General features: G+C 37.7%; 1 protein-coding gene across 4 annotated transcripts in view; it reads left to right on the top strand.

The window, feature by feature from the left end:
- The window catches only part of LOC136339528 (homeobox protein caupolican-like), a 38,697-nt gene that overhangs the window by 6,326 nt on the left and 16,780 nt on the right, over positions 1-15,591 (top strand). The window contains exons 1-2 of one of the 4 annotated variants that reach the window (XM_066282865.1): positions 1,073-1,143; positions 6,328-7,072. In XM_066282865.1, the coding sequence (XP_066138962.1) occupies positions 6,848-7,072 (225 nt within the window). In that variant the 5' untranslated portion in view covers positions 1,073-1,143; positions 6,328-6,847. Of the gene's footprint in view, positions 1-1,072; positions 1,144-3,395; positions 3,732-6,327; positions 7,073-15,591 lie in introns of those variants that run through there. The other 3 variants (XR_010732153.1, XM_066282864.1, XM_066282866.1) reach the window with 3 other exon arrangements.

The following is a 15,591-nucleotide window of genomic DNA, read 5'->3' as shown; positions in this document are numbered from 1 at the left end:
TTTTTTTTCGGCATTTTTACGCTGAGTTATTGTGAAATTTCGTGTTAAAACGAGCTGCAAAGGGGCGAGTGCCAGGTGATTTAATAGTGATCAGGTTTAGGTTCCCATTTTGGGCAAAAATTCCGGAATAGTTTCGAAGAAGGTGTAATTTGTCAATTAAAAAATGATGAATGACGCAACTCACAAAATCAAAATGGCAGTGGAGCACTATCGTTTCAAATATGTGCAGTGTTTTTATTTTATTTTGTAACCTCTTATATTCCCCATAGTGCCATTATGATAGCGAGAACCATCCTGCTTACATTACCCTCTAGTGTCAGGGTGCTTGATACAACAGGGTGGTATGCATATATAAACATACATATGCAGATTTTACCAGCCCACCAATCCGTGTCAAGAAAATGGTGCGAAGTTCGATGTCTGTTTTACGTGACGTTTGCGCCGGCCTCATACAGTCACCCTTGCAGAAACCTCGAATTAAGCTTAATTAGAATATAAATTCCCGAAGAAGTTTTTAACAATTTAATCCTTCATTTCTGAATATTAATCGACACATTAAGAATATTTCCCTCATTATCAAGAGTATAGCGTTTAGCGAAGAATAAGCTCCACCAACCTGAACTAATAACAGGTGTCATGGCTGATTGTTATGCAATATAGCTCGCATCGATTATGGCTTTAATTAAAAAGGCATTATGTTTATAGGTGTTTTTCTGCGTTGCGGTACTCGCAATCGAAATTCGTATTTATAATAAAGCAAACGTTCTTTGTGCCGGCTAAATCGGACGACCGAAACTATATCAAAACCCGACCAATTATCTACTTAACGCAGACATACAAAGCAACTTAAAACACGTCTAATTATGCGGCATTAAGCGTTAATTGTTGTCTGTTATGAACCGGAGGAAGCGCGTTTTTCTTGAATTGCGGAAAAACTCAAACTAGAAAAAGTAATCGTCCCCTAATGTAAATGTCGTGTAACGGCCAATATTTAGTGGCCATTTAAATAGGAACTACGCCATTCTAATTTACTTACAGTTTTTCGACCGTTTAAGTCGTCGAGCTGAGCTTTCACAATATCGATGCTTTCGTTTCGCTTCAACAAAGCAAAAAAAAAACTAAACATCGGAAACCGGGAGAAGTGTAGGTATACTAAAATCTAATTAATACATCCTCAAGTTTTGTGTAAATGATCCGTCATCGCCTCATAATTACACCACTCAGACCGTGTTCTTTTGTTTTAAATCAACAACTTCAGAAGAGCAATATGCATATCTTAACAACCTCGTATACCAAAATATTTTTCCTTTCGAGGCCTGCAGTGTATGATGTTATTGAACTCGGTTTTTTCCCATTTTTAAGTAGTCCTTGTTACTGCGATTCTCTCTATTTTCTTTGAAGCATGGAACTGAGGCGTGTGTCGATGAATCAAGCATATTGTCATGGGAAGTGCGATTGTGCCTGGAATCTAACTTAGGTAAACATTGAAAACTGGGTGTGACTACAATTTACGCCCTGTTTTCTAGTTAAAAAGCCCACATACACGGTGGCCAATTAATGTTTTGCACTTTTACGCATTCCGTTTGACATATTGCCGAAGCGCATTGTGCAAGAAATTGTCTAAAAACAACCCTACATATGCTCCAATCTCAAGAGATAATATGAAAAAACTTCCAATCGTTGTTAAATTTCATTTTTCTAACTCTCTTATAGTGACCCTACGTTCCTCTAATCTAGATCAGTGTTGATATTTTTGGTTGGTTTGGTTTCTTATAATGACTCTAAATATTCTCCATTTCCCAACTAATAATATAAAACCATCCTTATTTTATCAATATTCAAGTTGGAACCAAAAGAGAACTCAAACTCTCTCAAATTGAACCAATTTTACAAGAGCAGTTTTAACAAAACTCATGGAGCAAATTTTTTTCCAAAAGAAAAACGATTTTCTTGAAAAGTTATTAACTTATTTCAACTAGAATATTGTCTAATTAAAATTTTTGGAAAATTTTCAGTTTTAGAGTTCGTAAATTTACGATCTTCTTATCTCGTCATCATATTTTCCATCTGATTTAGCGAGAAAATTAACATTTAAAATGTTTGTTCATGAATCTGAAGAAAGATTTCCACTTTCTGCTTCCTCACTACTAAGAGTTCGTGCAGTTGTTGATTGATATTTTTTAAGTAAAAGCACCCTGTAGAAGTCAAGAAGTATTCTCCATTAAGTGACGCACTAAAATATTTTATTTATTTAGACGATCTTGAGGATTCAGTTAAGTAAACCCGATGAGAAATAAATCATCTAATCGTTTCTAGAAATCCTTCGGATTTTAGGGTCGGTTTTCCAATATCCTTGTTACGAATATTTTGAGTAAATGGTGTTTATGTTCTTTAACAATAAACTTCACCTAAAACCTCGGTTTATGACTGCTGAAACTGGATCTTATTATAGATAGAGAATGGACTTCATCATTCTGTTATATTGTGCCACACTAAATGTATAATATCAGATTGAGTTCCATGTACGTCTTTGAAAGAACGATCTACAGTAATTCCAACATTGACCAATCGCACACTACTTATAACAATTTCACTACAATTCCGCCTATAGAATTGTAGAGCTTTCGCCTACCTTTGCTCCGAAATGTGATGGGCACAGTGCTTTTATACAGGGTACGGTCAAAATATACTCCTGCTTTGTCTTTGAAAAAAGGATTTCCGTGCATTCTGAAAATTATTTTCAATATTCCAAGACATTTTTGGGAGAAGATGTTTCTTTAGTGGATAGTGATAATATGATGGCATGGTAGGCCCTCTTGATATGAAGATATTTTTTAATGTGAAATCAGGCCTATCGTTAAACATTTTAGGGTTCAAAATATCCCGAAAACGAGAGGGTTACGCAGCTGTTTTCAATGCACTGATTCAAGTTCTGGAATTTGGCCTTCGACTTTGATAGTTCTTTTATTACCCGTTGAATCTTTTTTTTGGTAAAAATCTCAAAAATAGGAGGTGGAAAGTGCTTTTCTAGTTCAATACTGACAATACAACTTGACTTTTTGAGACTAAAATATCTCAAAAGCCTAAAGAGAAAGATATTTTTCATGAGGTTAAAGAGACTTTTAATATCTGCAGTATGCAACATTAAAATCCTGAAATGCTGTTCCTTTTTCTCATCAATTTCGCAATGAGTAAATATCTCAAAAACTAGACGATGAAACGGATATATTTGCTGCAATTCAAGTTGCTTTCGGAGCTTTTTTCTGTCTCGGCTCTAATTTAGGCTCATTAAAAATGGACATTGCGATCGTTCCTCGTATTAGATATTATGTACACAAAACCTAATTATACCTCGCTCGTATAGTCGGACCCGCGGGGGCCCCGTGAGGGGGGGAGAGACGTTGGAGAACCGCCGGCACGGGGCGGTCACTGAAAGCGCTCGGCCGCACGCAGGCGGCCTGATAGATCGGGCCCCATACACTTACCACGTTAAAACGATATATGAGCATAACAGTATTGGTATACAGTGTATAGACCAAACTAAACCGGGTATCAGATTAACGCAGAACAGTCAGAGTGCGTCGGGACGCGCGTACCACCGACCCCCTTCGCGCGCCTTTTTTCCCTGCACCCTCTGACGAGGACGCGAAAAGTTGCCGAAACTTTTCAACTTCAGAACGACGACGGGTGTTTGGTTGTTTTTGTTGGATAAAGTGCCGGTTTCAGTGGAGGTAAGGGATATTTCAATTCAGCTTTTCGTTACCCCCTTTAAGATCCTTCTAGAGTAAAATCAAAGGGGATTAGGAGGTTTTTGTCGTGTCGTGATAGTGCTCTAACAGCGCTCTGAAATCTAAGGATCGTTAAAATATTTTTTTCGAAAATGTTATCAGTAGGTTACGAACTTAGTCTGTTAGGAATCCCATTCAGAACTATTCATTTAAAAGTACCCTAAGGACAAATTACGAATATTCTAGAGCTTTGTCAGCAACATAATTTCCACCTAGTACGTTAAAGTTCAGGTTATTCATTCGTCGATTTCTCTGATTTTTCCTTCTTTTGTGTGATATACACATTGACTGATAAAACAAGCTTCTAATGTCACATATCATCATCAAAATCACGCTTCATTACTGAGCATTCTGTAATAGCTTCGATGAACAGAGAATTTAATTGTTAGCACTTTTTTCCTATGTACCGTCTTATTATTCTTATCAATGTATATGCACATTTTCGCCCCTTTGAAGGCAGTTTTAACGTGTTTAAGTTAAATTTATTCTTTTAGGTAAACCCAAGTTTTAAGCATAATAGATATGTATATATATACATATCTATTATATCTCATACCTCTCTATCTATATATATATATATATATATATATATATATATATATATATATATATAGAGAGAGAGAGAGAGAGAAAGAGAAAAAGAGGTAACAAATAGAAACTTAAGGTTTTTTAATATGGCTAAATAGGAATTATTGGCTGATCATAAATTTGTCATACTCATTTTTAGAACTATCGAGGTTGAATTTCTAACTACGATATTGATTTCTGAGTCGAAAGAAATCTATTTGGTTTCTCAATTTAATTAAAAATATTATACGCTCTACGCAGCTGATTTTGTAAACAGGCAAAAATTGTTTTCGTTTAAACCTCTTTCTGGAGAAAGTTCAACTGCGACCCTGACTTCTCAGCAGGAAAAACATTATCCGCTTATCTCTCCTTTCATGTCCCTCTCCGTGGTTCTGATTACTTAGCAGTTGTTTACAATTTCTAGTTAAGATTCTCGAAACATCTTACAATATCTTTCAATATGGCCCCAATTTTGTGAGCAAACATATTTTTTTCTTTTAAACTTTTTTGTTAGGCATCTAGATCAGGACAACTCTTTATTTCTAAGCAAATAGATAAATGAGTCTTTCCATGTCCAATGCTACTTCACTTACAATTTCTAATCAAACGCGTCGTTTTTTCATTTGGCACTCTTGAAAACTCACGATAGATTTCGGAACAGAACTTCGTTATGATATTCTTGCTAAAAGAAAGCGTTTATATTATAGTCTACTATAACTCCTTATTATGCACCTGAATTGAAAGAGGAAGGAAATGCCCTACAATTGTCGAGATATGTTGGTAAGTTTCGTGTATCTCTTAGAAAAAAATCTTTAGTGCGTCCCTAATTTAAAAATTTTTGATACTTTCAAGTTTTTCCGCTTAAATCTTTACTATGCACCTGGTTTCTTCATAATCTTTTTTTTTGGTCCTGAATTTTCACCAACCTTCACAAAATCTCTCATCGCTCTCATATTTCCCTTGAAAGACTGCCCCTTACTACTCACCTTATTCACACTGATTTTCTGCCATTGCGACAAAGCATCTCGGATCGTACAGAAACGCCAAACATTTCCTTCCTACCTTTTTCAATTCTTTACTTCTCGCCTCATCATCAAGAGAAAACTCAACTTGCAGTAATCTTGGTACACTAATAATTTGTAATTATATTTTTGCTTGATGTATCTGCCTTCGTTATTACACACTGCTAATCCCTCACTACGAAGAATTTTGCAAGAAAATACTTGATGATGAGACTGGAAAAATCCCCAGGTCCAGAACTCATCAGTCGAATAATGTGGATACATGCTGATCGAGCTATCTAATTTATGCCTTGGTGGATTTGATGAGGAGGCCCTTAAATTTTGGGTCCAGCAGCTCTATAAATATCTCAAATTTTTCGTACACTCATGATTTGTAGGCAGGAAAATATACGTCAGACTTCCGTAACTATACCGATAATTTTGCAAATTTATTTAATCTGTAAATTTTTTTGGAAGAATACAGCTCACAATTACAGGGTAAATTTTTTATCCTGTCCCGAAATAATATCCTAAAATTCCACTTTAAAGGGTTAAGTGATTCTCCAGGTGTTCCTTCTTAATACTTAAGGGTGGAGGAATAATTTTGTTTCTGTGGGAGTGCAGTAATGTAGATTTTTCCTCATGTGTGTGCACAGGATTTTCCATATAGGTATTTAGTCGAATAAGCGACTAAGTTACAGGATATTCCACGAGAAAAAAGTCTTGTTCGGTGCTCCGAAAGACATCGAATACCCTCCGCATTTTTTCCATTTTGCAAACTTTTTAAATTTACAAATGTCCTAGAAATATTGTGTTGTGTATAGAGTAAACAATACAATCAACTTCAGCTTAGAACGTAGCAATGACACTCGGCCGCGATTTACGATTTACGACCCATTTGCGGGCAAATTCTATAATCATAGTGAAATTAATTCCTCAGCGGGGACGTTAACAAAACGATTCTGTTTCAGAAAACAAGATAACAACCCCCTCGAAAAGACAAACAACAAAGGCCACCTGTTAGCGGTTGAGTCAACAGATCAAATAAGTCGCACGTGGAACTGAGTAGTGGTTCCCCGAAGAGAGCCCCACTTTGACAAAAAGCGACAATGAGGCATCATACAGCAACTGACGTTCTCAACGACCCTTGAGTGTCGAGTGGTCATCAATACCGTGCCTTGATTAGCCACGAGAGGTCTCGAGAACAGAGAGAGGGCATAATTAGTGCTCGTCGGAAAGTGGCGCGTGAGAGCGAGAGGGAAATAGTAGCGCGGGGTTCCCGCATTAAAAAAATAGATAATGGTTCCAAGTAAAGCACTCGAGTCGGCGAAGAGTTTGCTTTAAAATTAGCCCGTTGCTTTCTACGGGTCACTTCAGTGGTTACTTCTTTTAAACTGGAACGAAAAAATCGTCCTCGTCGCAACTCGAGTGGCGAAAATACAGTTTTCGAGTCGGATGCGCAATTAGAGGAGAAATCGGCCGCGTGAGAACATGGAAGACTCCTGGGACCAGCACGTCTCCCCCATGATGATGGGGGTGTCTATGGATATGCACCAAATCGCACAACAAGACCTCGGCCTAGCACATCACCAAGAGCCGAGCATGGACGGCGCAGAGGACTTAAGGGGACATCACGTGGGAGAACACTCCATGGGCCACCCCGATGGCGGAGCAATGGCGTCCGGGAGCGCCGGCGTCGACTACTACGGCCACCAGGTGAGTTTCGGCACATAAATTACACGAAATTGCGACTTTTACGATCGAAGCTCGTTTTCGGAATTGGGAATTAAACCTTATTAAGGGGCTACAATAGGTGGTTTGTTGAGTCATTTGGCAGTGTCGATTTTGATTGAAACGAGCCGGTTATGCGCAGACGATAATAGCTACTGTTGTTGCCTCGGTAATTGGTTAGTTGTTTCAAAGGGAGTTCAGAATTTCCTCAAATTTCACTTGATGGTTGAAACTGTGATGGAATTTGAGAGCAAAGGCGAAGCTGATGGGGCTAAAGTGCGCCATGGATGATTTTCAAAATTCAGATTTTCAAGAAATGCTCGGGAACTACATAATTCGGAAGATATCTATCTATACGCGAAATGAGTATTAATTGACCGGTTCAAAATCCGAATGGAAGCAAAGTTTAAAATTTTTCGTTCGCAAACCGGAGGACTCGCCTATGAAAGTGTCTATTGATATTTGGACACATGGCATTTAGTCCGTGACAATCTACTTCATTCAATTGAGGAAAATACTAATCGAAGAGGGCGCTATCAAACATAAATGGATCGAGGAGAGCGACCAACAGACGATAATTTGAAATGACATTTTATGTCAAATTATCTGCTTCCTTATGTTTGAATTTGGTCCCCCAGGTGTCGCAATTATTATGAAAATAAAAACAAACAAGAGAAGGTTGCTGGTTTATCGTTTATCAGTGCACACTATACAGGGGTGTCACATAAATGATAAAACGAAATTATCTCGAATCGGTCGTTATCAACATCAAAAATGTAATTACCGATGCCCCGCGGCATAAACAAAACCCTCTTATCTGCGCAATTTTTATCAGTTAAAGCCGGAGACCCTCACAATCGGCCATAAATCTTCGATTAACATTTAAACTGGGCTTTAAGGAGCCAATTAATTAAGGAACACACAGAAAGCAAAAGGGGCAAAGAAAGCAAAAACAAAACGACGCGGCGAATTAATTTAATTAAACGTTGCCGTGATGGACTTAATTGATTTTTACTTGAGGGCATCACGGTGCCGTTTTGGGGTTCTTATGTATATTCATTCCCCCAAAAACCAGGGTTTTCTGTAGATAAAAGGGAGGACGAATTGGACAAACCAGAAAGGCGCTCTAGACATATTTTTGTGTAAGTGTTTTATTTTATGATACTGTGCATTTGACAGCGACGACACATGTGTAAATTTTGGTTTAGCTTGAATATCTCGAAAATTGGTTAGCGCAGGTGTCTGGTCAATTACATAACGATGCCGTGCGCTTCAATTGGCTAATGCCTTATATCCAAAATCTTCCTCAATGACAAATGTTGTTCATAGTTTTACAGGAATTCTCCGCGGGCAGTAAAGCACCGGTCCATTGTTAAATCACACTTTCTCGATTTATCAAAATAATGGCCAGATCCCACTGAATACCCTTTTCCTGAATGACATTTGAATATTTACGTAACAGCATCTTCCTACGCACAGTCGGTCGTCAGAAAGACAAATTATTTCTCAGTTTTTTGGTAATATTTCACTAATTTCGTTTTAAGTATAGTTTACCAACGGCCAATCAGTTTGGACCCGGGCATCGGGCCTTTTAAAATGTTAATAACCGTTTTTAAAAATAAACAGTCCTTCCGATCCACCTGGTAGCTAATAATGGGTATATGTTGGTCCTAACACCTTACGAGCATTTTAAGTTTTGACAGCCCGATGATTTCCAAACCAGATAAGGATATTATATTTCACGTGTCTTGGATGTTTTTTCGAGGCCTAATGGCCATTTAAGCCGTAGGGGATCGACTCGTGGATACATAAAAAGTCGAGCGCACTATTTCGACATTTTCTAAACTAATTTGGTCTGAAAAAGTTCTCACATAGACCTGCAAATTCCGAGAATAATAGCGTTACTTTTTAAAAGCGTTAATTCTCATGGGTTAAAAGACCATAAAGAGTGACCCGCGGTATGCGGGCAAACAATTTATAAAGAAGGTCAAGACGTGAGGTCTCAAAGAATGGGACATGGCTTGCAAGGTGTTTGGGTACTTAGGCCACTATTTATAGAAAGTTATGACTTTTTAGAGACTATTTCTAATGGGAACCAGGTGCCTGCCCGGCAGGTTCCGTGGATTTCCTTCCTGCCTTTCTAAGTCCGTTATTTGGCTTTCCCGTCGTCGGAATTTGTTTGCATTCTTTAAGGGTTGTTTCAACCTACTGTTGTTGGAAGTTGAATCCCTAGTATTTTAGTCTTGCGATCACAAGACCCTTCAGAAGTACGCGCTTAAGCTGAAGAATTTAATGAATATCAGAGAACCAGTGCGGTAATATGAATCGCAATTACACTCAACGCAAAAACTAAAATATACGAACACGGATTAAAATTTCAACGTCGTGATCAATCGAAAAGATTGAAAAATTTTAAAACAGCCAGTATTTCAAGGCAAATTTTTCCTCGAAGCCCCGTCACCCCCTTCGGATTTTTAATTGTTTTTAAAATATATCCACGTTTTAAACATCATACACTTTTTCCACGTTCGATAGTCCTAAAAAATCGAAATAGGTACCAAATTTGACATGTATCAGAAAGTAGTCAGAACTCTATCAAATAATAATTTTGGCAATTCATTAATTTGCTATGTTTTTAAGGTATCGAGGAAACAAACTTTAAATATTAAATGATTGATATTCGTTTTAATAAAATATCAACAAATAATGTTGGAAATATCTGTAATATTACATAAAAGTAACTAGGAGCGTCCCTAGATATTTAATTATATTGTTGCATTTGGAATAAATAAATATCCGCTTAATATTAACAATACACACTCAGGTCCATGAAAAAACAGGCACTAATTTGGTTAATATTTAACATTCATAAAATATCAAACAAATTTCTTGTTTTAACATTGAGTTTACCTCGTACAGGCATTCCCTAATTGTAAATACATTTAAATTTTATTAATAATTTGTGAAAGCCTCTCCTATTTTATATCATTAAGCGATGCTTATGTATCAATATCAGTGCATTTTTTTAATACGGACCTGGCATTTTTGCGTTATGTTTCGAAAGTCCTTTGCATCTTCTTTTTCTAAGGGTTCAATTTTTCTAGGGGTTTGATAGTTCGTCTTTGACAGTTTCCTAGTTAGAGCCGTATCAAGAGAACTGGGTGGCCAAACAAAAAAATGCCTAAATGATGCGTTAAAATATTTTAGGAGTAAAAAGAGCTTTTAAAATATGACAATAAAAATTCTAGGTCCGTATTAAAAAAAAAAAATGCGTCGGTATCAATATCTCCGACGTCAAATGTCATCTTGGAATAATATTGTAGTACGCCTTCCTACGTTTAAGAGAGGTCTATATTTTTCATGAAATCTCAGAAATCAAATTATACACAAATATGGTTTTACACAGGGACCCTGTAGTGTACGGGGCACTTTCCTAATCCCCGTTCCATCAAGGAACAAAAGTGTCAAGGGATTTGACTAATAAGAATTGTTATTAAATAGAAAATCTGCGTTCTCCATCTGGGTATTTCAGTAGCGTGCCACCGAAAACGCGAATGACAATGGTACACTTTTTGCGTGATTCGTTTTCCATTTTTCGACATGAAATCCCATGTTGTATTATTGATTCCAAAAAGGGGGCTACTCGTTCCACCATTGTTTCGATTGTTTTTGGCGACGAAACGGGGGGAATTTCCTGCGGTGACCATACCCGAAACTTTCTCGCCCAACGCGAGCAAACACGGCCTGAAAAAAAAACCAATCACAATTCAATATTTGGTAACGCTTGTTAGGGTTTAGAATGCATGTTCAAATAATTAAATTTCATGAAATTTAAGTACAAACATCTCAAGGCAAACATTTCGCAACTCGTGTTTGAGTATGAAACGTGAGAATTTCTACATCTTTGAGTTGATATAAGAATCGAACGATGCAGTGTTGGAAAAGGTTAATTAAATTCCCGAACACGTGCCACGTAAAACTATTACGAACATCCCATCAAAAAAAGTAAGTTAGTGGTGGGTCCGACGGACCCGCAGGTGCTTTCTTCAAACGATGCGAAAGGGAAGTGAAATACGTGTCTTGTCCACTAGCACGGAAGTTCTATTAATTACACTTTTATTTATATTCTTCTTTGGCTTCACCACATGTGAGTGTGATGTGGGAAAATGCGCCTCGGCAGAGCCGACTTTCTGACCCCCCTAAGCCCTCCGAAAGACTATTAAAGTGGCTGCTTATAATCAAAAAGAACTAGAGCTTAATAAAAACAGTAACACTACATTAAGAGCCATTAAGAACAATGGCGCTCGCGCATTAATATGTATGAAAATATGGCGACCCACGCGGTATTAAAAAGGTATTAACTTATTTTAATATGTCTTTGTATCTATCTGGTACGTACGTGTAATGTCAAGCCTGTTGATAGTCCGTTGATAATATTTATTACTCCTAGCTCCTTGTCGTTATGCTAATTTATTTGTTCCCGATTTAATAATTGATTTTTTCTCCTGTTTGTTTAACGTACGATTTGATAAGCATTGATTTGTTGTGGGTTTTGTTTGCCGGACAGTCGATAGTCACTCATCATATCCATCAATAATCTCGTCGAGGGGGGGCACGCCCCATGGGGTACATTCAATGCGAACATAGTTCATTCATAACTATGGTTGCGTGTCATTTCAACGTCATGTCAATTTTTTTGCTCCCTAGGGGCCCAGTCTATTTCTCCGATTTGATTCCAATTTTCGTCTACTGATTTGTCGCCCCAAAATGTAGCGCCACCTACCAGGAGCAATCACCCCTTGCTGCAGTCCCTATTTTTACTAAGTTGTCTTTGGTTTTATTTTCTTGCGGGCCCTTTAATTGCATTTTCTTATGGTCAAATAAAAAACGAAACGCAGTAGGATGATGATGGGTCAGGTAGTGACTGCCCATAGCTGGCGCCGGTCGAAATTCGAAAAGTCATAACTCAGGTGACGAGGGCCGCAGATAAACGGTTTTTATTGGCCTATTTGGTGCAATGTACGACCACTTTGACTGTCATAAAGCGTTTTGCCTTCTGGTCGAGTTGACGTGTGAGTGCCAAAATTGGCGCCTCCGGAACCGCTCCACCGTTTTTTGTCGCCGTTGTAAAACTGATTAGCATGGGTTCGATTACGTGTTACATCAACTTCCTTTTGTGAAATTCAAAAATTCTCAAGTTATACTATTATAGTAAAAATTTTACGAAAAGCCATACAAACGCAACTACTTCCAGTCGAAACAAAGAATTTTGATTCTGTATTCACCTTGTATGTTTAAAATTGTATTCAGCTTCTACGTCCTACTTGTAACATTTTTTTGTGTTTGAACCGTTCTTCCACTTCCACAGTAGACTTGAGTTTTAAGTGTCTTCAAGACAATGTCAAGTCGACTCTCCAATGTATTGAGCATCTCTCTTTCTCTCTCTCTTTCTCTCTCTCTCTCTCTCTCTCTTTCTCTCTCTCTCTCTCTCTCTCTCTTTCTCTTAATAGATAGCTTTAATTCACCATAAAGAAAGTGAACAAGTGCTAGAAAAATTGTCTTCAATTTGACTGATTTCACGTTTGTGTGTTACCACATTTTCTCAGACGAATCTCTAAAGGAAAAATCGTTTTTCCTTTAGAGAAATAGAGTGGTTTAAGTGGCAACATTGTGAGTTTTTTGCTCCATGACTTAGATGGAGGCACCTAGTGATAGAGACAAGTAATTTGAATGGCGTACTCATCAGATTTAAGACGGCATCGTGTCTCGTTATGGAAAATAATTTATTTAAGTGGGTTTATTATTATCCCGGCTCTTTGTGATGAGTAATACTGCCTTGTGGGTACAGTTTTCCCAATTTAATTCTGTTTTTCCTTCGTGTCTCGACGAATTAATTACCCGTTAAATGCGCTCGAAGCCGTTAAGCCTATAGATTAACCCAAGTCTCCTGTAGCTAAATCAGCCCCAAAAACTCTTTTATGAAATCCTCTAGTAATTTCTCCTCTAATCGCTCCCTTTCTTCGCCATGTAAACACTATAAGACTATTGTGACAAATTCCAAACCTTCTAAAATGCACCATATACCATTCTAATCGGGGACCTCGTTTGCTAATCCTTATTAGGTTTAGGTGGTACCGTAATGGATTTTTGAGGGCCTAAATTCTGCTATCTCCGCAACCTACCGTTCACAACCGTCCGCCTTTTACCCATGCAAACGACCTAGTTAAGGGTTGTTACTTAGCTTGGTAGGTATCCAATCAAGTAGGTACTATAAGTTGTTTTATTGTGGTCAAGTGTTCAATGGTCGAATTTATTGGTACTGCACCCTTTAGTTTCGGCTCCGAAAGAATTCAGTAAAGTTGTTTACAAGAGAGCTTGATTTATGTTAATCGGCAAAGGGGAAGATAAATTATGAAGCCGCCGACACTGGTACAAGTTGTCGGCAAAATTATTACCTTGTGCGCGATTGGATCGGACAATTAATACATTTTCCGTATATCGATATGTTTTTAAACGTACCTTCTTATTTGATAAGGAACAGGGTGGAGGTGGTGTAAGTCAGCCCCCCTCGGAAATAAAAATTAATTTATTGAAATGGGATATTTGTAAAACAACACAGGAGTATCTAATTACAGCTGTGCGGCTGATGTATGGAGTGCACGAATGCGATATTGCCATTAAATTTTTCAGTCTCTGTATAATGCCTTGCACATTTAAATATTAAGCCTGCAATAGAATTTTAATTGTGGCTATAATTCCTTTTATTATATGCGTTTTGGGAGGCCCTTCGTTTACGTCAATATACCAAGAAAAAGAGGGATATTTCGTTATCTGGTGTGTGTCAAGAATTTCTTGGACATCCTGTATTGTGGCTTTGATAGCCGTTTCAGAACTAATAATAATAGATCGATGCATAATTCATGTCCGTGAGGCCTAAAACGCAACGCAGAAAATAATTTTTTTTAAATTAACACGCTCCTAATTAAAGCTTTAATATGATTCATGAATATTCCGCCTTTATCAGCTGTAATTTTAAGCGTTTTAATTATGAATGAAAATTATAAATTTAGGGTCCCTCACTCCTTGGGTTCGTAACGTATTCACGGCTATTTACATTCGCCGGAAAATAAAAATAAATAAAAGTAATTCGCTAGAACCTCATTACACGGGATTATGTGTAAATGCAGCTTAATGGGGCTTTGTGCCATAAATTCCTTTTTTTCGGCTACCGAGAGTGTTCTGGCTCTACGATCCCCTGTGCCCCCGACAGGTGCCTCACCATTAATAAATTACCCCGGTTTTCATTAACTGACAGTGGATTTTATTAAAAGACGATAACAGTGGAGTTTTAAGGCCAATCAAAACTACATTAGCGTCCCCGCTCGTTATAGATGGTATAGATTACCGCATTTTTACCGTATTATAATTTCGTATTATATATATGTTTTATATTAATTGCAATTTAGAGGAAGTGTATACCCTATAAATGATGCGAAGTCCTTTATCTATATGAAGATCTAATCGCTCTTGGAAAAAATATACCCCCGTTCCAACGGCCCGAATGTACGCATTGATAAATGAGAAATAAATGTAAACATAATTACTCAATTTGCCGTTCGACGACGGAACGTTGTAAACAGAATATTAATAAATTGTTAAACGCACTCCTCTGGGGCGTTAATTATGACCCTCGTTATCGTGGGTAATGAAAAAGTCATAGACACATTTAAACGAGCCTTTGTTTTTATGCTAAATTGAGAGGCAACGGTGCCACCCGCAGCAGGTGGCAAAAAGCCACATTTTTTTATATGTACTTAATGGGCATGTCACATCTTTAATTTTAATAGGAAATGTTGTTAAATCTCTTGAACTTGAGAGCTAGAACAAAAACAACTTAGTTTCGGGCTGTTCGGAGCCCCCTATGAAATCTCGATAGACTCCTGAAATTTGAGCTCGAATGTAAGTTTTTCCGGAAGCCATGGGCTGGAACATCCAGACACTTTCAAATTAAAAAAAAATTAAACGCTTTACTTCGGGCTTCGCTGACCTGCGAGGTCTTGTGTCGAACCATTCAGTTCTAGTGATCTTCGGAAGTTGAAAAATTCCGTCAAAGAATTGTCAAAATGCAGCATCTCTGAAGGAGCTACTGGAAAAATGGCTTTTTCTGAGGTACTTTAGATTGGCCTCAGCGATGGGTGGAAGGAAAGCGATGCCAGTTCCCATAGGCAAAAGATTTTAATTTTTAGGTTTTAAATTCTCAAAATACACGAGCACCGAAGCTTTATGGCGTTTGCTGCAAAATTGTCAAAATAGCAGAAATCCGCCTCGAGTATATGTAGATATATTTTTTATGGTTTTGGGACCCAAAAGCATCAAAATTCATCGTCGGATACCGCTTGAAAATGAACAATAAAATCCCCAATCGAACGGGTAATTGACGAAGGGGGGACAGGGGCAATACAAACGAAACAATTAGCCTTTGTTTAATATCGGACAAATATCGC

Source organism: Euwallacea fornicatus, chromosome 5, assembly GCF_040115645.1.
Source record: "Euwallacea fornicatus isolate EFF26 chromosome 5, ASM4011564v1, whole genome shotgun sequence".
Lineage (NCBI taxonomy): Eukaryota > Metazoa > Arthropoda > Insecta > Coleoptera > Curculionidae > Euwallacea > Euwallacea fornicatus.
This window is presented reverse-complemented; position numbering and strand designations above follow the sequence as displayed.